Here is a 22,775-nt window from a genome sequence, read left to right as displayed (position 1 = left end):
CCTTTTGTTTCAAGTTTTATGACCAAACAGCTAGACAACTCTAAATGAATCAAAGAGCAAAAATAAAGAATTGCACAAAGCTTAAACAATAGCATGTGTAGACTATTAGGCTATATTAACATCTATGCAGGCTTCATGGACTTAATTATTATCTCATTAACATAAATAAGCTCTGGTACCTGGAGATCTAAAATGAAAGCCAATCCATCACACAGTCTAATAGGCTAGTTGCATAATATTGTTATACAGTCTATTTACTGTAATGCACGACAAACAACCCTTTATAATAAAGTGTTATAAATAACCTGTTTTATTCTGAACATTTGAAGGCATCATTACCCCCACAACAGGGTAGGCGGGGATTTGAATTAGCCACACGGATTTTTGAGAGTGCTTCTTTATAGCCTACTGTCTATGGTCTATGGACCTTTTTCACAGCAGACATTTTGACTTGTCATAGTAGGAAAAGCACAGCTGAAATTGATAACCTTAACGATGGCTCAGTTCCATCAAGTGTCCCAGTAAGCTATTTCAGTGAGTCAGCATGCACAATACCAGGACCTCTCCTAAGTGGAATGCAGCCATCATGAATGGTTTTGAATACACCTGTGCTTTTCCAACTATGACATGTCAACATGTCTGCCGTGAAAAAGGTCTATTTTGCTCACCCATTCAAGGTGAATATAAAAATATTTGCTGCTCGGGAATGACATTTAAACAGCCATTCATTAAATAATTGTCATGTTTCACTTACATGCTTTATTTGTGAGGTCCCACTCCCAACATCCAATTGGTAGCCTATTTTGAATTAATCCCTGTGGGAAAACTGCATTTGACCCTTGCCAACTATTTAACAACACAGCAGGTACAGCACCCAACCAACTCCAGTCCTTAGGCCACTATTTCCTTTGGTTGTCAATTAATGCTGGAACATTTTAAAGGGGGGAAAATAGAGTTCTTGATAGATAGATAACTTGATTGAACATTGTAAACATTTTATTCATAGGTGTAAGTATTTAAAGGTCAAACCCCAAATCAACGGTTGGAAAAATAAACTTAAGCTGTTTGCTACATCTCTTCAATGCATGACCAAGGAGACTCTTACTTGCTGGACTTATGGCGTTTTTCCATTACATGGTACCTGCTCGACTCGCCTCGACTCTACTCGCCTCGACTCGACACACTGTGCGTCCGTTTTCCATTGCAGATTTTAGTACTGCCTCAGCGTGGCTGGTCGTTATGCCGTATCGATGCACACACCAGCGCACAAGTATAAACATCAGGCCACTTGAGTTTGTTTTACAGTTCTGTGGAGGCTCCAGGCAGAGCTTTCGCCGTAGCCTATGTAAAAGTGGCCTGATGTTTATACTTGTGCGCTGGTGTGTGCATGGAGCCGGCCGTGTGTGTGTAGTTAGGCTACGGCGAAAGCTCTGCCAGAGCCTCCGCAGAACTGTAAACAAGCGGCGCCGCAGTAAACTACTGTGACCTAACGCGACACACACACAGAACGTCGAAGGTGTGTGTTGCCAGAAAACACATTTTGTTTCAAATTAAGCTGGAGGCAGCAAAAAAAACAGCTGGCTAAACTGTTTAAAAATAGCAGGTTTGTTCAGGACACCCCCGTCTGTCGCTTTTACGTCACCTTTTCGGCTCGCCTCAGCTCGCTTGGAAACTCGACTGAGGAGGTACTAAAAAAAGTACCTGTTAGCAGGTACCAGGTACTTTTTTTCGTAATGGAAAACCAAAAAAAGCGAGTAGAGTCGAGGCGAGTCGAGCTGGTACCATGTAATGGAAAAGCGCCATTACATTCCCTACTTGACTAGAAAGGCCCCCAGTATCTTTATTTTTCTTTATTTGTTATGTTTTGTTGTATATATTGTCTCTACCTCAAAGCTGTCAACACTTTTTTGACAAATGTACAAACACATTGTGCCTTGACTGTTTGTATAACTATTGAACAATTATAAAAAAATAAAAATAAAAATAAAAAGCTATTTCATTTGGTTAAACGTACAATATGTAACTTTCTGCTGCTTGGGGTCTCTCAACCAAAACAATAGAATGTAAACACAGACGTTTGATGACGTAGGGATGTTGCGTGGAATTATGGGAGTTTTTATTGCTAAACGCTATCGTTGTCATTGTTAATTAGAATCTTAGTCTTATTATATTATAGGATTGTATAATAATAATATTATATGACTAGGATGCCTGGGTCTGATATTCTCTGTTTCCCGCTTCATTAAACTGCCGTTAGCGTCGTAAGCACCGGCTGGGGCTAACGGTAACTAGCTATTGCTACATGTCCCGGCTGTGTTGTCAGCTATCATCCCGAATGATGTCTCTGTCGGTACACGATCCGTTCTGCCTGCATGATCCGTTCTGCACATGCGCAAGATAATACTGTTTTACCGAGCATACGACCTGCACGATCTGTTCCACGCTAGCCTATGGCTAGCCTCCACCGGGAAGCTAACGTTAGTTTAACTAACAGCTAATTCGGCTAACCGCTAGCTGACAGCTAGATTCAGTCTAATAAAATAACGTTAACTCAAACGTAATGGGAAAAGCAGGCTACAGCTAAATTAAGACTTCACAGTAATAACAATAAAGACAAGTATTGAGTGATTGTATTTTAAATGAGCACAAGTAAAGTAGAACTGACGTAACAGCTGTTATATATGTTAGGTGTTTGTTATATATGTCAACGTTTATTTTCAAGTTTTATTTTGAGGGTCTTTTAAAGTTATTACATGCTGTCTCAGCTAGCAGTTAGCCGAATTAGCTGTTAGCTAAACTAACGTTAGCTTGCCTGTGGAGGCTAACGGCAGACCGCTACAATCAGCTAACGGTTAGCCGAATGAGCCGTTAGCTAAACTAACGTTAGCACCGCTACAATCAGCTAGCGGTTAGCCGAATGAGCCGTTAGCTAAACTAACGTTAGCTTGCCTGTGGAGGCTAACGGCAGACCGCTACAATCAGCTAACGGTTAGCCGAATGAGCCGTTAGCTAAACTAACGTTAGCTTGCCTGTGGAGGCTAACGGCAGACCGCTACAAGACAAGTATTGAGTGATTGTATTTTAAATGAGCACAAGTAAAGTAGAACTGACGTAACAGCTGTTATATATGTTAGGTGTTTGTTATATATGTCAACGTTTATTTTCAAGTTTTATTTTGAGGGTCTTTTAAAGTTATTACATGCTGTCTCAGCTAGCAGTTAGCCGAATTAGCTGTTAGCTAAACTAACGTTAGCTTGGCTGTCTACCGGAAGCGTGGAACAGATCGTGCAGTGTCGTAAATCCTCGTACAACCGCGCATGCGCGAACATTTTGCGCATGTGCAGAACGGATCGTGCAGGCAGAACGGATCGTGTACCGACAGTCTCTTTGTGCCGGGGGAGTGAGGCAGGCAGACCGGAGTGTGATAGCTGGCTAAATTAGCATTAGATTAATCATCTATCTATACAGCTAACGTTAACGTTACTAGTGAATTTATTCGTGGGTTAGCGCAGTGCTGCTTTTATCCATGGTCAAAACAATCATACTACTAATAACTTGATGAGCATGTTGAACGATGTTGTAACCCTATGATGTTATCCACCAAGCATTAGCTAGCATTAATGTTAGCTAGCTACTTGTCAACCAGTACATACATTGTAGTAACATTCCGCTGGATTAATATTGATGTAGGCCTATCAATAAATAAGGTTTCTGCTGTATTACTGTGTTGCAAAGTGGCATGTAATTAATCACAAAATGATGCATTTTGGCAATAGACTGTATACAGTCTATGATTTTGGCACAGAAAAAGCAGTGTTACCAGTATTTTTTCTGTGGCATTGTATGATTTACAATTACTCTCGAACTAGCATGGTGCCCATGTTTTGACCATAGACTGTATATAACGGAAGTTACGAGTAACTAGATGGTGAAAGGTTATGACGCCACTGACAGGCAACTAAATGAAACGTGACGTGTCTGAAAATAAAATAACAGATTTCTCTGGGTTTGCCATTTGGTGGAAACATTTGGGATAGTCTAACTACACAACTCAAAAAAATATATAACATAGGTATGGTCGTTTTTAGACATTTTAATGCAGAAAAGTTACATATTGTACCTTTGAAAGAAAGAGCGTATGTTTAGTCTATTTTCTATTGTAAAGCACTTTCTGTTGCATTGTTTTGTAAAAAAACAAAAAGTGCTGTACAAATACAGTTTATCACTATTATTATTATTATTATTATTATTATTATACTATATTTATACTTTAGAAATTGCATTATTGTTCTGTTTTCGCAAAATGTAACTTTATTTTACTGTTATGAAGACCACTGGGGTTGAGAGCTTCATAAGAATATGTTAAACTGTCGCCATCAGGTGGATATTATACTGTAATTGCAACAAGAACCATGCGTAGTAGTAGGACTCTACTACTGGACACGTTTAACTTAATAGTTAGTCACTAAGCTGTGGGTAAGAAAATATCTAACTAAACAGCAATAAGTTACATACAGTAAGTAACAAGCTCTTGCCTCTTAGTGGATGTGAATACCCTAACGTTTTAAATTAAACGTCAGTTGTATTTGCTGATAGAGAAATCATAACCGAAAAGTATCTGGCGAGCCAATAAATCATAACTACATGCCAGTTTCAGCTCACGTTCCTGTCACTTCAGGAAAGGATTTAGTTAAAATGTGTGAGACCTGCGGAAAAAAAATCTCTAGAACACTGTCATAAAAAGGTAAACATATAATATAATAAAAATATACTCTATGACCAAAATGTACAGTATAATAACAAAAGAAATGTGATGTGTCACTGTAATGTTTCACAGATAAGGGGCGTGGAAAACGAGCTCATCGCCTCTTTTAACCAATGACAGAGCCGGTATGCAAATTTTAAGATTCTTCCAGGAAATGGAATCCATAGTCAGTGCTGCTGTTGCTGCGTTGAGCTTATGGTTGAGCTAGTGTGGCTAGCTAACAGAGGGCGTAACGTTACTACACATCCAGCAGCTATGGTTTATCAGAGGCACCCAACCAACAAAAGACAGGCCGCGAATATAAATAAGACCATTCGCGTTTGAGCAGCAAGGAGCTCATTAATTTCTTGTTAACCGAGGTAAGTGAGCTAAAGATGCTGCTGTGTGCGTGTTGTGTGCGGTCGGTGTGTCGCTGCTTAAATGATGCTGCTACATTAACGATAGATACTTGACGGCAGAAATATGAACTATAAAACACTCATACTCTGCTTAATAACATAACAATTCTTTCTTGATCCGTAACACTAGGATTAAGAAGGAAACAGGTCTAACTGTGCTGTTTTTCGTTTATATTGCTTTAATGTGAATTTAACGTTAGTGCGCTAGCTAAATATTCAGAATGACCAGCAGCAAACTCGTCTAAAAGGCGACAGGATCGTTTTCTAGTCCAGATGCGGCGGGGATTGTTGGCCTGCTCTCAGACAATCAGACACAGACGAACAGGATAACTTCCTTTTTTATACGTACTTGAATTCGGCTATTTATAACCATTTTCTCGCTATGTTAGCTAACTAACGGTAACCAACGGCAGTATTTGTGCCCTTGTAGTCTGTGAAGTCCCCTCTGGCTTGTTGTCAGTCGTGACAAAGAAGGAAGAGCTAATGTTAGCAGCTGCTCAGATGCCAAATTGAATGTTTATTTAGTGACACAGCGTGGCTTAAACCGTAATACACGCACTTATCTTGGCATTAGCTAGACACAACTTCCAGATATTTCTGGTACTCACTGGATTTGTTTACAGTGGATGCGATTAGCTGTGTGGATTTAGTGAAGCTGGGAGATAATTTTGGCACCATGTTTGTTTGAAGCTAATTTGTGTTTACAGCTGGTGTTTAGGGCTGCACGATATGTGAAAAATATGCGATATTCGATAACGTTGTTGAATATCGCGATAACCATATTATTTGCGATAAATAAATAAATAGATATGAAAGTGTACTCAGTTCTGCTGCTTTCAGTATTCCGCTAAAATACAACAAATGGCTTGTTGAGCAAAATCATTTCCAACATCATTGAATTGAACATAAAAGGTACCACTAAAAAAATGACATCATAAAGTGCAGTTTTCTACTGATATCTTCTTTCAACTAACACAAAAAATGTCGCAGCCTTTCACAATGTGTTTATTGCGCAAGTTGATATTGCGATAACGATAAAAAAAAAAACCAATATATTGTGCAGCCCTAGTGGTGTTTAAATCCATTACTTTTAAAAGACTGAGGTTAGAGCTATTTTGTAGGTGATAATCATTAATTCAAATTTTATAAGAGCAGTGGTGGTAACTCCCCCTCTGTGGCAACACATCACTCCATGAATAAAGCAAACATGTTTCTGATATGAGTTACTGATTATTAACAGCACATGTATTTTATTATTTACAGGTTTGGTAGAATAAAACAGCATACACTTAATTGCTTTATAGTAATAAGAACACGTAGGAAGATAAATATACCTGCCCCTGATGGTCTCATGGTTTCAGTAGTGTTTTTACTTGATAAAAGGCTAACGATCAATCCAATATCGATATCCATTAATTGACTAATAATTTGAGCACTAAATTAAATTACTCTGACATCTGCTTTCTGGTGCATCTTATGTAGAGTCCGTTTGTGACAAGACACTGGAATAAGAAGACACTGAACAGGCCTTATAAGGATGCCGGTGAGGAGTCGAGGCATTATATGAGACTTTCAACATAATTATAGGATAAAATGGAATATAATATTGATCAATTACTATAATGAAGGGCTAATTGTGTTTTCAATTTGTTTGTCTTTAGGTTTGACCACATACTTTTGAAATTGTTTATTGGAGGATAACGTGAACATCAAATGTGAGTATTAAATACATTTTCAGCTTTTTCATTTCATTCTTGCGTAATGTATCATTTATCTTTACCAATGGTGACAACACAGCTCACTCTCTTTTTATGGCAATTTTATGTGACTACTTGATCATAACAATGGTACCACTGTCATCTCTTATTGAAAATCCTGTACCACAACGTTTCTTAATGGCAGTGACAGGAGACCTTTCTATACTCTTTACAGTCCCAGTTTATCTGTAATTTCTCAGCTCAGATGACTTTGTTTAATGCTTTGAAAATATGCAAATTTTTTTAAACATGTTAAGGATACAACTGTATGTGCTTTGCTATAGAAGCAATGTGTGCAGTGTATCTGCTAATTGTAAGGATTTATTTAAAGTAATGTCAGCACCTCTTTTTTCTATGTAGCGAGACTTCCTGTTGGCACTTCATAAGCTGTAATGTAATTAAGGTGAGTGTATTAAATAAGTGACCGTGCTTTATTATCTTACTGAGTTGCTCTTACTCTCTATTCCCACAGATCTGTCGCTGCAGCGCCTTGGGCACCAAGAGGAATATTTAGGTCAGCCAGACATCATAAGATATGTCTCTTTTTCATGCTTTATCCCATCTCTGATTTAATCACAATTAACCACAAATCTCAGAAAATAATTGTGTTGTTTTGTACAAGTCATGTGTGGTTTTTTTATTAATTCATATTTAAATAATTAAAAGCAGTACAACTTTGTTTTTTAAATGCATTTCTTAATTTATTGGCTGTGTATTTGTTAATTTATTTACTATTAAACTATGTTTATTTTGTGTTTCATAAGGGAAAGCACTGAAACAAGTGTGGGCCACTGTTTTTGTTTTTCAGAATAATCATGACCCCCCACGATTCAGACGTGAGCACCATCTCTCCAGAGCTGCCAGCAATGTTCGACGGCATGAAGCTGGCGGCGGTGGCCACGGTCCTCTACATCATCGTCCGCTGCTTGAACCTCAAGAGCCCCACTGCTCCCCCGGACCTCACCTACCAGGACACACCCCTCAACCGCTTCCTTCTCAAGTCCTGTCCTCAGCTGACCAAAGAGTGAGTTGCTTTCTCAGCTCTCTGTCTGTCACTCTAAGTGTTTCCATGGAAATGGCGCTGCTTTTTCGGCCACCCGGGACTGTGAGTGAAGATAGCAGTTTGTCTGGCGGGGGTCCCAGCTGTCATCAGTGTTGACCCAGACCAGGGTGTGTCTGTACCAGAGATGTCTGGCTGTACTGTCAGCTCTGCCATGAATTAAACACCAGGCTGTATTTTAAGGGGTTTTAAGGGGGTAGATTTGGTTTGTCACACTCGCATTACAAATAAAGACTCAAACACATTTTGCATATATGACGACGCATCTCCCACTTAGGGCAACTCTGATGTCTACTATAATTTGAATCTTCCATCTGGGTTTATATTAACTGATGCAAACCGGTGGTTGTTGGTGTAGGGCAGTGAGAGGTGGGTCTTACCTGTGAAGGCTAAACCAGGTTAGCAGCTGGGCTCTAATGTCCTGTAGGTCATAGGAAACCCTCTACCTGCCTTTTAAGCTTGATTGTTTTTTTTCTGAATGAGCGTCACTGTCCATGTCCTTGGGTCTGCTGCTGTTGTAATACTTTGTACTCTGTGGTGGCTCTCTTTAAGCCTTCATCACGAGTGTCTGCTTATATAACCGATTGTTACTGAGCACTTTGCCTTTCAGCTGCAGTGTCATTGAATCATAAGGCCACACTGATGTTTACTTTTGTGCCTGGCTTGTTATCATTCCCTTCTGAACAGCCGTATTTTGCTCACAGAAATGTATTCCCCGGTGTGTAGTTGAACTGAGATGTTTTAATTCCTGGAACCCGTCGGCATCATCGGTGTTGTTGAGAAGTCATCCTGCTGGTTGTATAACAGAGATCAATTGCACAATGGAAAGCATAGGAGGGGTGTTGTGAGATTAACCGAGTCAACAGCAATTTTGTTATGTATTGTCCCAAACACAAGCCATTGGCTGTGTTTGGGACAATACATAACAATTTGTTTTTAAATGCGTCTTGGTGTTAGATGGTTATCTGGTCACTCTGACATTCTTTTTTTATCTACAGGAACGTATTTTGCCCCCTGGCAAAACATAGGTCGAATCATAGTTAAACAGAGCCTAACCATAATGAGAGGTAAAGGCAAAATGAAAAGATAAATATATAAATTTGTTTTTTTTTCTTGTCAGGACAAGCCATTTAGTCTTTATTTTTAATCCTAGTTTTTGGTGTTTCCCAGCTTGCCTGTACCAAAGGCCTGTGACTTTACTTCTGGACTTTGATCTGGACTTCAGATCTTTGCTTCATCAAACCACACTGACGCATCTGTTTCCATTTCCCGTTACCTAATAGCTTTGAGGAACAACAGCACACATCACTGCGTTTACCACTTCAAAAAAACAGACTCGTGATAAATTCAAACAGAAGGCTCACCTGCGGCCACTCCCAAGTTCTTTTTAATACAGAAACAAACCCTACAACAAGTACATTTTTTTTTAATCACACAAGTTGAATAGTTTAAAAGTATTTAATTAGATGTATTAATAGGGATTGTCAAACTGTATTGATTAGGGGGGGGGAATACCAACATAAAAAAGCTATTTGGGTTTAAAGTTGTCTGTTACATATGGATGAACTCCACTAACCTGGCAGTGTGCTTATCCTGCTATCCACATTAAAACGAGGGGTTATCCTCTACTTATAATCATAGATTAAGCCTTTAGAGTACTTTCTAGAAAGCTGTGGTTAAGCTTTAACTTACAGTACATACTGGAAATGGTTACATCAACTCGTCACCTAATGGATGTAGTACTGCTGTTTGATTGACACCCCTCCTAGGTGCAGTAATTGCTGTGAGGCACAGTAAGGGAGGAGGCAACACATGGTTTGGGACTTGTGTAACTACTGATGTAATTAAACCCTTTGCCCTCAGCTGCTACTTACTGTCTATGTGTTTGGTCTATGTACTCTATACACAACTAGTGTCCATGTTGTGACTGTGCTTTAGTTCACAGTTATGCTGATCTTGTTTATCTCATTACCATCGCCTCCTAGATGGTCCACTCTTCACCTCATTGTCAGCAAGTCTACCAAGATTTCAGATATGATGTTATATAAGAAAATGAAGAAAAAGGCAGTCACATATTTGACTATGAACAAGTTGGATTTGTACTGTTAAAAGGGCGTGTTTGCAGATGGGAGTCTAGTTTGTCATTAACTGAACCTGTGAACTACAATGTTCCTAAATCCCTCCTTGAATAGCTTATGTCAATACTGAATGACAGTGTCACATGAACTGAGCATTCATTTATCACCTTTTCATGACTGCCACATTACATGAAAAGCAAACAAATGGTTGTTTTGGCTGTTATCTCCAACTCTTATTTAGTCATGATCACAATATTGCATTGACTTGGCTTTCCTTTACATGATAGGATAGCCAATGGAAAAAAACAGCACCAAAAAAAAAAAAAGTTTTCCTGTCAAGTTATTGACATTATTTTGGTCTCAGTGTGTAAATAAAATGGTGATTCATTATAATACACAACATAAGGCTCAATATTTCAAAGAAATATTACGTAATCCAAAGACTTGACTCCTACAGCTAACTCCTACAGAGGTGTAACTGGAATTCAAGTGCACACGCTTAGCATAACTTATCCAAACATAGCAACAGACCAACGTTAAACATTGATGTCTGTTAGGAGCTTGGAGCAATCTTTCAAAAGCGTGTGTGACTTTGAATGAAATTTATGTGCCAGAATGTTCATGCCTGCGTCATAAACCACCAATGCAAATATATCTGTTCAGGATAACAATGTGGTAATGTTTTCCAGGTACATTCCTCCCTTACTGTGGGGTAAAAGCGGCCACCTCCAGACGGCACTGTATGGTAAACTTGGCCGGGTGAACTCACCTCACCCCAGTGGAGTCAGGAAGTACTTACCCATGCAGGACGGGGCCACTGCGACCTTTGACCTCTTTGAGCCACAGGGGGACCATCGAACAGGAGGTGATGCATTTGATCAATCAGGCTCTACTTTTTCTTTACCACCAATTTGTTTTTGTCGGTTGCTGCTATTTTGACGATACTTAGATGATGGCTAAGAACTTCTCACTGCCATGCCAAACATAGATATCTTGTATATGTTGTAGTTCTTAGTTGTATATTGTAATTCTGTTTTTTTATATTGCAATTCTACTACTGCTACTTTTGTGTAGTCTGTTCATGTGACCCTATTAAGTGTCTGTCTGCCCTGGAGGAGGGATCCCTCCTCTGCTGATCTTTCTGAGAGTTCTCCCATATTGTTATTATTTTTTTTATCCAGTTCGATTCCCATTGACAGACCGTGGGACTTGAGCTATATAAATAAACATGACTCAAAAATAATGGCAATATGTCCATCTTTGATTATTTAAGTTTACCAGTTCAGCTTATGATAATACAAATGACTCAGTCTTAAGTCATTAATCTTTAAATGGGCCATAACATGTTTGTAATGCAGTTGTGTGAGGACAGTTTTAAAGATGGATTCCTTTCTTTGAATGCCTCAGCTGAACCTTGACCCCCACCACCTCAACTATGATCTTGTGGTCCTCTATGAAAGCTTAAGACTCACATGACATTGATACCCAAAAAAGTAGCGTTACTATTTCCATTCTGCTTTGCTAAAGCTATAAATTACAGACAAAGCCTTATCCTTTATTTTGGATCAGCTGCAGTGCTTTGCCTTGCTTTTTGAAATCTAATAATGTGCTGTTTAGGGGAGTAACATACTCTCTGCTTACATATTTCTCACTGGCTAATATCCCTTCGATCCATCTGCCTGTTTCACCAGATGACATCACCATGGTGATATGCCCTGGTATTGGTAACCATAGTGAGAAGCATTACATCCGAACCTTTGTGGATTACGCCCAGAAGGACGGTTACCGCTGTGCTGTGCTGAACCACCTGGGAGCTCTTCCCAACATCGAGCTTACCTCTCCACGCATGTTTACCTACGGTAAGGCTGAAGAGCTGTCTTCAGTTTTACTCTCCTGTCACCTAATGGCCCTGACACACCAACCCGATAATCGGCCGTCAGAGAAAATCTGGCGAGGTCAGTGACTCGAGTCTGTTCGGTGTGTTCCGTGCCGTCGTCCGTTGGAGGAGCCGTCAGCCTTCATTTTGGCCGATCTGACTTGCTGGGTCGCAGGGCGGGCAGTCGGACTCAATGACCAATCTGATTGGTGGAGTGCTAACCCGGAAATGACGAGCGGGATGACTGTGACTAAGCCTCTCAAAATCTGACGAAAATCTTTTAAACTGACCTTTGTCGATCTGAAATGAAGACAGATTCAGCAACTGCATGGCCTATTTCTCGCTTAAAATGTTTTCAGAAACACGTTTCAGTGAACTATCTTCGTAAAATATGAGATCTTATTCCGAAAGAAGCCATTATGCCCGGTTGAAAAATCCGGGAGCAGCCAGACCCACGTGACGCGTTCGTCCAATCAGCTGCCGGTTTTCATTTTTGGGCGAAAATACAGATTAGCTCCGTCTGCTGTTATGGAGACACATTACATCTCGCGCACGCGCAGAACGTACGCTCAAGTCAGCGTCGCTTTGGTGTGTTCTGAGGCACTTTTTGGACCTCAGGAAGCCGACTGATCAGTCTGACTGCCTTTTCTGCCAACGGTCTGCCGTCGGGTTGGTGTGTCAGGGGCTTAAGAATCACATTTTCATAATTGGGACTATCGAATGATAACCCTTTTTCTAAATGGGGGAAAAAAGGATTTGATTTTGTCAAATTATCGGGAGTACTGCATCATCATATTTGGCTCAGTCTGGTGCTCTCATCTAATTGTCTGGTGAGGCTTAAAAAGCTCTGGTCAAAAGCCATTCTCATAGCAGTGAATACAGTTGAATATTAGTTCAAAGCAGTTTTAAAAGATTATATCCTTTGGTGGCACATCAACTTCATTTTGATGTAATCTGGTTTAGTTCATGGTATTTTACAATTTGCCTTTATTTAGAAGAAATCCCTGTACAAACTAATTTCAAGGTAAAAGCTAAAAGGCAATATGAGCTGGTGGTTGAACCTAAAGCTCCCAGAATCCGAGATAATAAGAGATTTCAGACCTGCTGCGATTATTTTAAAGGTCGATGGAGACACAAATGTAATGCTCTGAACTAAAGGCACCTTCAGCTGAACTGCTGAGCATAGAATAAACGCTGCGTCCAGCAGAGGTGTTAGGTATTGATTGGTAACTGTACTGTTTTCCTCACAGGGTGCACGTGGGAGTTTGCCGCCATGGTCGGCTACATTAAGCGGACGTATCCTCAGACCCAACTGATGGTGGTGGGCTTCAGTCTAGGTGGAAACATCGTATGCAAGTTCCTGGGCGAGAACAGCATGAACCAGGAGCGAGTGCTGTGTTGTGTCAGCGTCTGTCAGGGGTACAGCGCTCTCAGGTGGGTTGCTGTCTGCTGTCCTCTCATCTTTTAATTAAAAAAGCATTGCATAAACAAAGCCCCTTTATTACACTAACACCTGGTGTGCACACATTTCTAAATGTGAATGAAGCTTAGCATAATGCCACAAAATGATTAGTGTTTGCATAATATAATCACACGTATAGTCACAAGTCTATAAAGCATCTCTCGCCAGCTGTTTAATCATTCAGCTATTCTGTTTAGTATTTTAATCTTAGTTGATAGATTGCACTGTTTTGCTTAAGTTGTCATTTTGAAGAGAGACTTTGCCTTCAGTAAATCCCTCTCTCTGCCAACATGTCAAGAATAAACGAACAAATGTATTACGATAGTAGTGGTGTTTTTTTAAACCACTAGTGCATGTGGGTGTTAGAGCAGACTCTGTAGCCTGTGTGCATGTTGGAATGAGCCACACCTTCTGTGTTTTTAAATGCAGCCAGCGTCTCTTGGCAGACATGACAGGCTGGCTCTGTTAAAGTTTGGATGAATGCAGTGGGGAAGGGCGTGTGCTGTAGACTGGCCTTTTGAGAAATTGGATTTTCAGTTTTTTTTCCCCTTTTTTTTCTCTTTTTTTTTTTTTATGAATTCTGTTTCAAATCAGTGTCCAAACCTAAGCTGGCTCTTGTGTCAGCATTCCTTTAGAACTGTAGCGATCCCTCTTTTCCACAAATAATGTGTGATTAACAAAATACTTTTGATTATTTTTATTTATGTATTTAGCCTCAAATGGTATTTAAATGCCAGAAGGAAAAAAAAACAACATTCTATTTAGTGGTCAGTTATATGTTAAATATCTTCAGTTGTTGTGTTGGTTTAGCCTGTCTCTGTCAGTGAGCTGCATGTCAATGCCTGACCATTGCTACTCTCCACCAGCGTGACTCTTTGTACAACGGATTACACAGGACATTTAGTGTGTTGTTTGGAATGCAGACAGGCTGCACAAAGCTAACTTCCTGTGTGTTTGTCTTTTATTTCTCAGGGCACAGGAAACATTCCTACAGTGGGACCAGTTCAGACGCTTCTATAACTTTCTCATGGCTGACAACATGAAGAAAATCATCCTCTCACACAGGTATCACTGTTGGTCCTGCACATGCTGTACATGTATCTTAGCTTCTGCTACAGTTTTTCATTGCTGTAAAGTTCCATTCATATGTTGTTTATTTTTTATAGGGCTGTCAAAATAACGCGTTCATTTCGATTAATTAATCTGAGAAAAAATACCGCGTTAAAAAAAATAACGCAGATTAATCCATTCCAGCCGTTCTAGCCACCATTCGACTGTAAAATGAAGGCGGGAGACGAGAATGTGCTGCCTGGATCATTAATCGAAACATTTACTTGTAAAAATCTTCTTCCTGCCAACCCTGGCTACCGAAATCTGGTGCCACTGATATGTCTACGCTTCTCTCTGATGCTCTGAAACAGACGATACACAAACACCGCTGCACGTGACGCTAGTTAACACTATACTCGACAGAAGCTAACGTTAGCCTACCGCTAGCTAGTAGCTGGATTAAAAACGGTTAAAATGCTGACAGCTAACGCTAAACGGTGTAAAGTTTGACTGTGTTTTAGCCAAAGTTTGACTGTGTTTTAGCCAAAGTTTGACTGTGTTTTAGCCAAAGTTTGACTGTGTTTTAGCCGTCGGAAAAACAACACAGTTCAATGAAACTGGTAAACTACAGCCTCGTGGTGCATTTTAAGTTACTGTAAATGTCCTTTTCCAACAGCAATTTACTAGTGAAATAAGTTATTGTTATACATTATTACTAAATCATTTAATTTTGACCATATGGCCTTAGCAATAAACAAGCCATTCTTTAATGTCACCAACTGTTGTTTAGTACCCTTTTTTTTTCTTTTCTTTTTTTTACTTTCTTAAAAAGTATCGGTTCAGGCACTGTTAATTATGTATGCGATTAATTTCGATTAATTAATTACAGAGTATGTAATTAATTAGATTAATTTTTTTAATCGATTGACAGCCCTAATTCTTTACATAGTTTTCTGGTGTTCGCCAAGGACTTTACACCAATATAACAGACAACATGGTTTGTCAATTCTTTAAACTGACACCTGTAGCAGCTGTACATACAGAAAGGAGGTTTTCAGTTCATCTTGATCAGTCATTTTGAGATTGTAGTGGACTGTTGAAGCAGATCAGTTAAATGAAAGATCTGTGTGTGATCTGTACAGGTTGAGACAGTAACTTTTTTTCTGCTCTTAAGAGAATATGGTTTAGATTTAGTAGGTTACACTTAAAAGTAAGGGACTGTATGGAAATTATGAGGGAGGGAGGGGGGGTTTTCTTTTTACTGAAGGGAGGGTAGTTTAACTTTTTGGGGAGAGCAAAGGAGAACAAATACCAAAATATTTAAAAATATTCTGTTAACGTATTATGGTTAAATGTTCAGGTTAAGTATTCCGGGAACACCATCTTTAATAGTTTTTTTTTTTTTTTTTTTTTTTAGCTTTGCCTGTTTTAGTTATGAATGGCACCAATACTGTTATATTGTTTGGAGATATTGGTCGAAGGCTATTGCAGTCTTTTCTAAGTCAAGGGGACACTGAGCAGTCAGTGATTTCAACATGTTTTATGAATAATCTTTGTGTACGTACCAATGTATTTTGTTTGCATCTTACAGGCACAGTCTGTTTGGGGGAAACCCAGTTAAAACGATAGATCTAGATCTTGGTCCGCTGTACACAGCGACATCTCTCATGCAGATCGACGACAACATCATGAGGTATGTTAGGAAACAAATCATTTGAGATTGCTTGCCAATTGTGAAAATATGAAATATCTGTGATGTATTTGTGAAATGGGATTATTTAATGACACTTCTTGTTTTTGGGGTTTGAACAGAAAATTCCACGGCCACAGCTCTCTCAAAGAGTACTATGAGAAGGAGAGCTGTGTACATTATATTCACAATGTAAGAGCTGCTTTTGCGTACACCTCACATCATCTCACGTTATGCTTTATGTTTCTCTTTTTGGTCTGTTTGTGTGATGTGTGGATTTTCATTGTTTATGTTCCAGGTAAACGTGCCACTGTTACTAGTGAACTCTGCAGATGACCCTCTGGTTCATGAATCACTGCTCACCATCCCTCGCACACTAGCAGGTAACTAACAGTACACAGCACAGCAACAGCAGAAAAGCTAAACCATAGTGTTAAACAGCTATTTCAACAGCTATGTTCACCTTAGCAACCATAAAGTACACTTTTGAGATTCTGTTATTGGCCATTTACTTGGTAACATTAACGCTCCACCATGAATCCCATGGTCAAACTAATGACCTTTTTGAAAATATTTCCATTAAAAGAAAAGCTAGCTCTATTTTCTGTGGCAAGAAAATGCTAGCTGATCTTCTTTTGAGTCAACAGGTTTTTAAATACAACAGGCTTGACTATTGGCTGCAGTAATCACTTCTCAGAAAACATGTCTGCAATCCCAGAAGGACCTCTGATGAGTTGGCTTGAACAGAACAGGGTGTGGCACAGAGGTGAAGAAGTATTAGTAAAGTCTTTTGGTTTGTTACAGCAGCTGTATACTCACACATATAGCTGAGTGTCCCTCTACCTATGTGTTTAAAGTGAGTTTAACGCCTTCACAGATTTGTATCTGGGGATGCACTGTGCACAGTGTTTGAACCTCATTTTACAAACAAGAATAGGCAATCTACGCTTTCCTTCTTTTCAGCCTGTGCTATATTTAAACATACCATTTTACCACTTACTATTTTGGAAAGTGTGTGTGTGTGTGTGTGTGTGTGTGTGTCACATGTGACTCTATCCTACGTGTGTCTCTAGAGAGCAACACTTACTGAAATGAGGATCAGCTGCCCTTTGCCCTAAAATGCGATGCAGTGACTCAGACACATAACTACCAGGGAGGGACCCAACAGAAATACACTCGCTTGTGTTACAGCTGTAATTACCTTGGATTAAATGTGTTTGATAAGAGTTTACATCTTAATATTAAGGCAGTTATGTGGATGTGAAAGTGTTGCATTTGGTCTAAAATGCTAATACAAGGTATAGACACCCCTGGTTTTCTTTATTCCATTTATGTACTGAATGTGGCTGTGGTACAATGTTAGATAACATTAAATTAGTATGACTGCTGCACCAGGAACGGAGGCAACAGGTTTTATACAGTAAAACAAAGTAAAAGCTTGAAACAATAATTTTGTTTGCCTTCTTCTTTTCTTTCTTTTTTTACGAGCTGTTCTCCAGACCGTTCTGTTCCCACCTGTCACTCAGCGCTTGGCGAGGCGGTGGCTCTGGGTATGAACGAGCACTCAGTTGTCCCAGCAGCTGTCATGAATAGTGCACAGTGGTGAAAGCCCTGTGGGATCTTATTCACAAGTCAACCGCATCAGGCTACCCCACTAACCCAGATAAGAGCAGGAGAATAAAGAGATCCAGGCTAATAGTTTTCAGGAGACCACTCTGCCTGGTTGCCCACAGCTGGAGCACTCTGCATAGGTTCATACGCCAATCAGAAAGAGATTAATGGTTTGTCTGCATTGTGGAGGTGCCCTACTTTGAGTTCAGGGTTTATTTATTGTGAATGCAATGATATCAGTATGAATGGATTTACTACATTTCGCCATATTCATAGACTGTAGAAAAACACAGTCCTCACCCATACTCTTAAGTGTGTGTGTGTGTGTGTGTGTGTGTGTGTCGTCATTAACCGCCTCCATTCTTCTGTGACGCTTTCCACAACATTTTGGTTGTTCTTCTACAAAACACTTGAAAAGATAATTTCTTTAGGGACCTTGTTTTGTACACAAGACATGGACAGGTGTGTCCACATACTTTTGACTGTATTGCGGCAGCCATGCAAGCAAAAAGCTGTGTGACAGCCTGAGCTACACACCTACGCTATCTGTAGCAAGTATAAAATAATCCCTGGCAAGCCCATAGGTGGATACGTGTTGGTTTTACGATGCTGATGATTACACACTGTGCAGAGTACAGAAGCCTAATTACTGTGTGCTTTGTCATCCTTCAGCAAAGAAGCCGAATGTGATCTTTTCCCTGACGCTACACGGAGGCCACTTGGGCTTCTTCGAGGGCGCGGTGCTATTCCCCCAGCCCCTCACCTGGATGGACAAAGTGATCGTGGGCTACGCCAACGCCATGTGCCAGTGGGAGAAACAGAAACCGCCGTGCCAAAGTGGCCACCTGAGTGAAAGCTCCTGCGCAGAGGAAAAAGCGTAAACCTCTGACCCTTGTATCTCTCGCACACACTCTCTCTCCCTACCTTCTCACCCTCTCCAATACCTATGCCCCAGCACTGAGGAGACACCTAAACTAAACCTTAAACTGCTCTCTCTTCTCTGCCTTCTCCTCTGGTGCTACTCACCGCTCCCGACCCACATCCCGGTCAAACATGTCTCCCCTTTGTGATCACAATCACCTTACATTACGTAAAGGGACAAAAACAACTGCCTTTGTGCTCTTTTTCCGTTGCGAAGACTTTGAATTCAGAGCAGGAACATTTTGTTTCTCTTCATGTACTCAACAATGATCCTTGGCTAATGGAGGCGTTGACTAAATATGAGGAGAGATGAAGTTAAACTGGCATTAAAAAGTAAAATGACAGCACCACTTTAGAGTAGTCCAGTGAAAAACAAGAGCACACGAGAAGCCTCCTATTACAGTAATCAAGGACTGTGCTGCAGTCGGTGCCCATTTACCGCACCTGTAAGAAGCTCACTGCTTATCACCGCCAAGGCCATATAGCCTAGTCTGCTGTCTTAACCAACACAGCATCTTTGTAGTATGTATGTATGTATGTATGTATGTATGTAACTCACAGATGTGGTGTGTATGTCTGTGTGTGCCTGTGTAGACCGAGAGTTAAAGACCTGTGACGGAGCATGTGGTCTTTGTGTTTGGTAGGTGTGATCCAAATTCTCTGTTCGTGGTCTATCGACCCTTCTAATGTCTGTTCTTTTGGGTGAACTGTTGCTCTCGCGTTGTTGGTAGAAAATGTACAGTAGAAAATGTAAGTATAATGGTGGGATTCAACACATCATTTCCAGCTCATAACATCCTCTTGACCCTTGCGTTTGGCACTGGAAATTGAAGTGTTCAGTGCTTACCAGACATGACCAGGGATTAACCCCAGAGGGGATCCGTGCACATTCCCACGGTCGCATTTTATCACTTTGATTCAATGCACTTTATGACACAATTTTGTTTTTCTTAATTTTTTTTTCCACCCTCATTAGTCAAAGCGCACTTATGGAGATTATTGATGGTTTAGCTCCTCGTGAACGAGAGGAAGAACTGAAAGGAGCGTCGATGATGATAACGAAAAGTTAGATGACTCATATGTTCCATGTGTTGTCTGTTGTCTTTGAGCCCTCTTACTTTTTCTTCTGCCTTTGAACAGCTGCAGGTCCAGCCAAGGCTGATATCCTTCTCTTACTACACAGACGCTAGCACTCCACCCTCTAAACACTTGATTTGGTTCAAACATCTTGGTACACTTTTGCGTTTTCTGGCAGATGATTCTGTAGTGTCCTCTAATTTGCCTAGGGAAAGTTCAGCAGTGTGAAGCAGATATTCTCCTGTAATCTAAGCTGTGAGGTGTGATGAGTAAGGAGGGCTGAGGGATACCGATGCTAAACCAAAAAAAGTGGATCGTTTGTGGATACTTTGAGTAATCATACTGAGTGATTGTTATACTGTATAATTAGATGGAGAACACTGCATGCAAGAAATAAGAGATATTTTAATTCAAGGGAATATTTCTGTTGCAAATACTGCATTGAAAGCTTATTTTCTTGACTGAGCTGAGCGTTAAAGCTGTTTGAAATCTATCTGAAATGTGTCTTGATGAAGTTATACTGCAATAATGGGACCTGTGGACTTTTCAAAACCTGAATCTAATTGAGAACTTGTTGCACACCTTGTAAGGGCTTAGGAAGCTTCTTCCAAGGCAAAGTTCAGCCAAGTAATCTTAACACTGTGATGAGACCGATGGATGGTTTTAGATGACAAAGGGGTACGCAGTGATTGAACAGCACATGTTGTTTAGGCTGTTTATGTGTTTTAAAGATCTGGGTTTGATAGTATTTGCAAGTAGTATCATTCGTTGCAGGACGTTTGGCATGTCAGGACCATTTATATTTATCTTTGTGTCTGTTAGTCGCAACGTTATGACAAATAATTATCCTGAGCATTAAAGTTCATTCTGGACCTGGGAAATATGGGTTATATGGTAGCCAGTCACCAACCACCACTAATTATATCGGCCGTTTTTTGGCTCAAGGACAATTTCACGACCACAGTTTATGTAGATTTGTTGGTTTTTGAGATGCAATTGGCTTAAATTGAACCTCCTTTTTTTATTGGAGATTTTTTAGTGCAAATACTATGAAATCTAGGTATCTCGCCAATGCTGGCTTGGCTAATAGGGATTCACCGATCCAACTTTATCCCTCTCAACTCAGGGTATCTGCCAATACCATGCACCGATCCGAGACCAGTGCTCTTTTCCCACATTCCAAATCTGTACACCTCACTGAGTGGAACTCGATCATTTGTATGTACTGTGGAGAGCAGGGATTGCCATGGCAGTAGGCCAGCAACCCGCCATGACTGAATTACTTAAACTCAAAGACAGAAAAAGGGACATTGACAATGTTCAAAATGTGTTTATTATTAGGATAAACCCCTTGAGATGTATCATCTTGTTTTCGAGGGGGTCCCAAGACCCATGAAACTGTATTTAACATGGATCAGTGACATCATGGAAGATCGGGTCGGTGAATCCCCAAATGCGCCTTCTTTTTTTGCCTCAAAATACTGTCATCCGTCATTGTTGAAAACACAAATCACTGTTCACTGCTGCCATCTGTCGTCAGGGAGACCAAACTACAACTGCATCCTCTTAATTATCTGCGCTGAGATTATATTCATGGTTCACTCTGTCCACAGCTCTCATTTCAACCAAATCAGCTGTGGTTTAGTTTATTCTGGGTCGTAAAACAAAATTCTGCTGAATATTGATGACACCAGCACAAACCCAGTTTCTGCAGTAAGCGCCATTTGTGTTCTTTTTAAGATTTTTGCCTCCCCCAACTTTGCACAAAAATGCAGGTTTGGATGTATTATTTGGATGTATTTTTTTCTAGTCAATTATTTGGGGTATTTTGTTTGTATGACTTCTTGTGTTTTATTTGCTTGTGCAAATGCATCAGAGCGTGAGCGTTAATGAGTAAGATGAATATTGCCACCGCCTCCGATTGACAAATACCAAAACTTCTTCACTTTAACGATGAAAAAGCTAAAGAAATATTTATATATATATATAGAGAGAGATAGTGTATATTACAATATTTAAGGGAACAGGTATGAAAAATAAAGGCAATAACCAACCAGGAGGGATTCTCTAATCATTTCAACGTGACGGTAAATGTCAAATTATGTTAGACCATAATATGTCATATACATTAAGATCATTTTCTTCATGGAGTATGGGAGCTGAAAATGAAATGTTTACTGTGTTGATATAAGACTGTGCTCCTGTGTATTTAACCAAACCCCAGTGCTTCAAGCAGCTGTCGATGAATCCAAAAAATTGGTTTGGGATGAACATTACTCAGTGTTGTGTTCTTCTAATAGGATTTTTTAACTTTAAATCTTATCAGCCCAAGCTAGTGGAAGAGAGCTCACCGTGTTTTAAGCTACAGTAACCCTTATGCGGCTTTAATTTAGTGTTTACAAACATTTTGATGTTTTAAGACTGTTAAGGGACGTGGCGACAAAGACGGGGCACACATAGTCACACAACATGATGTACTCAAGTGATATTGAACACTGGGTGTTTTTGTTGAAGAAAACCAGTGGTGTGTGTGTGATCTAAATATGTGAGGAAATATGGTTATTGTGTTCCAAAATAAATTATTTTCTCAAAAGAAAAAATGTTTCAGTGTCTCTTTACTTTCAGTAAAAAAAAAAAAATCTCTTATGGCTAACATGGTGAAAAACATTTGGCTATGGGATTTAAAGGCAGACCTTTAATTTCTAATACAGTTTAGCCACATTGTAAACTCTTAATTTTTATCCACTATACAACTTTAGCTACTTAGTTTGCACATGTGACGTACAGTTGTGGAAGAATTCTTCAGAACGTTTACATAAATATAAGTACCAATATTCAAACTACGACGACTACATCACGTTAATGAAATACCACTAAAACAGTGAAAACATTTGAGGCGAGAAAAAGGGAATCTTGTAACAGAATCTTGACTGATATTTGTTCAGCGCGGCCCAATTTGACTGTTTGAGTTTATTGACACTGTTCGAGACTCCTCGGCTCTGATTGGTTGTTTTCCTTTGGGTACTATGG

At 39.8% G+C, this 22,775-nt stretch overlaps 1 protein-coding gene across 5 annotated transcripts; it reads left to right on the top strand.

Annotated features, from left to right (window-relative positions):
* The first annotated feature begins 4,906 nt into the window (after positions 1–4,906).
* Positions 4,907–22,345, top strand: LOC116043564 (monoacylglycerol lipase ABHD2-like). Of its 5 annotated transcripts, none has more exons than XR_004103502.2 (13): positions 4,928–5,124; positions 6,646–6,706; positions 6,825–6,878; positions 7,393–7,434; positions 7,729–7,944; positions 10,748–10,923; positions 11,750–11,917; positions 13,185–13,368; positions 14,369–14,461; positions 16,038–16,139; positions 16,259–16,328; positions 16,435–16,603; positions 16,746–17,109. XR_004103502.2 is itself a non-coding variant. In XM_031290337.2 (13 exons), the coding sequence occupies exons 5-13, from the start codon at positions 7,736–7,738 to the stop codon at positions 18,626–18,628; spliced, it is 1,296 nt and encodes a 431-aa protein (XP_031146197.1). In that variant the 5' UTR covers positions 4,929–5,124; positions 6,646–6,706; positions 6,825–6,878; positions 7,393–7,434; positions 7,729–7,735; the 3' UTR covers positions 18,629–22,345. The 5 variants fall into 5 exon arrangements, 4 of the variants coding, with proteins under 4 accessions (XP_035855487.1, XP_031146197.1, XP_031146198.1 ...); XM_031290337.2 differs by lacking the exon at positions 16,746–17,109 and adding an exon at positions 18,420–22,345 and having other exon boundaries at positions 4,929–5,124; positions 16,435–16,519; XM_031290338.2 differs by lacking the exon at positions 16,746–17,109 and adding an exon at positions 18,420–22,345 and having other exon boundaries at positions 4,929–5,124; positions 7,393–7,448; positions 16,435–16,519.
* The last annotated feature ends 430 nt before the right edge of the window (positions 22,346–22,775 follow it).

This window comes from Sander lucioperca, chromosome 3 (genome assembly GCF_008315115.2).
Source record: "Sander lucioperca isolate FBNREF2018 chromosome 3, SLUC_FBN_1.2, whole genome shotgun sequence".
Lineage (NCBI taxonomy): Eukaryota > Metazoa > Chordata > Actinopteri > Perciformes > Percidae > Sander > Sander lucioperca.
Note: the sequence above shows the minus strand (reverse complement) of the source record. Positions and strands in the feature narration are given on the sequence as shown.

Bases quoted from the DNA above. Each gene is read 5' to 3' on its own strand.
- LOC116043564 (XM_035999594.1), top strand. From the start codon at position 7,736: ATGACCCCCCACGATTCAGACGTGAGCACCATCTCTCCAGAGCTGCCA. The intron at 10,924-11,749 runs GTGATGCATTTG...CTGTTTCACCAG, and splicing joins GGGGGACCATCGAACAGGAG to ATGACATCACCATGGTGATA. The intron at 16,140-16,258 runs GTATGTTAGGAA...GGGTTTGAACAG, and splicing joins ATCGACGACAACATCATGAG to AAAATTCCACGGCCACAGCT.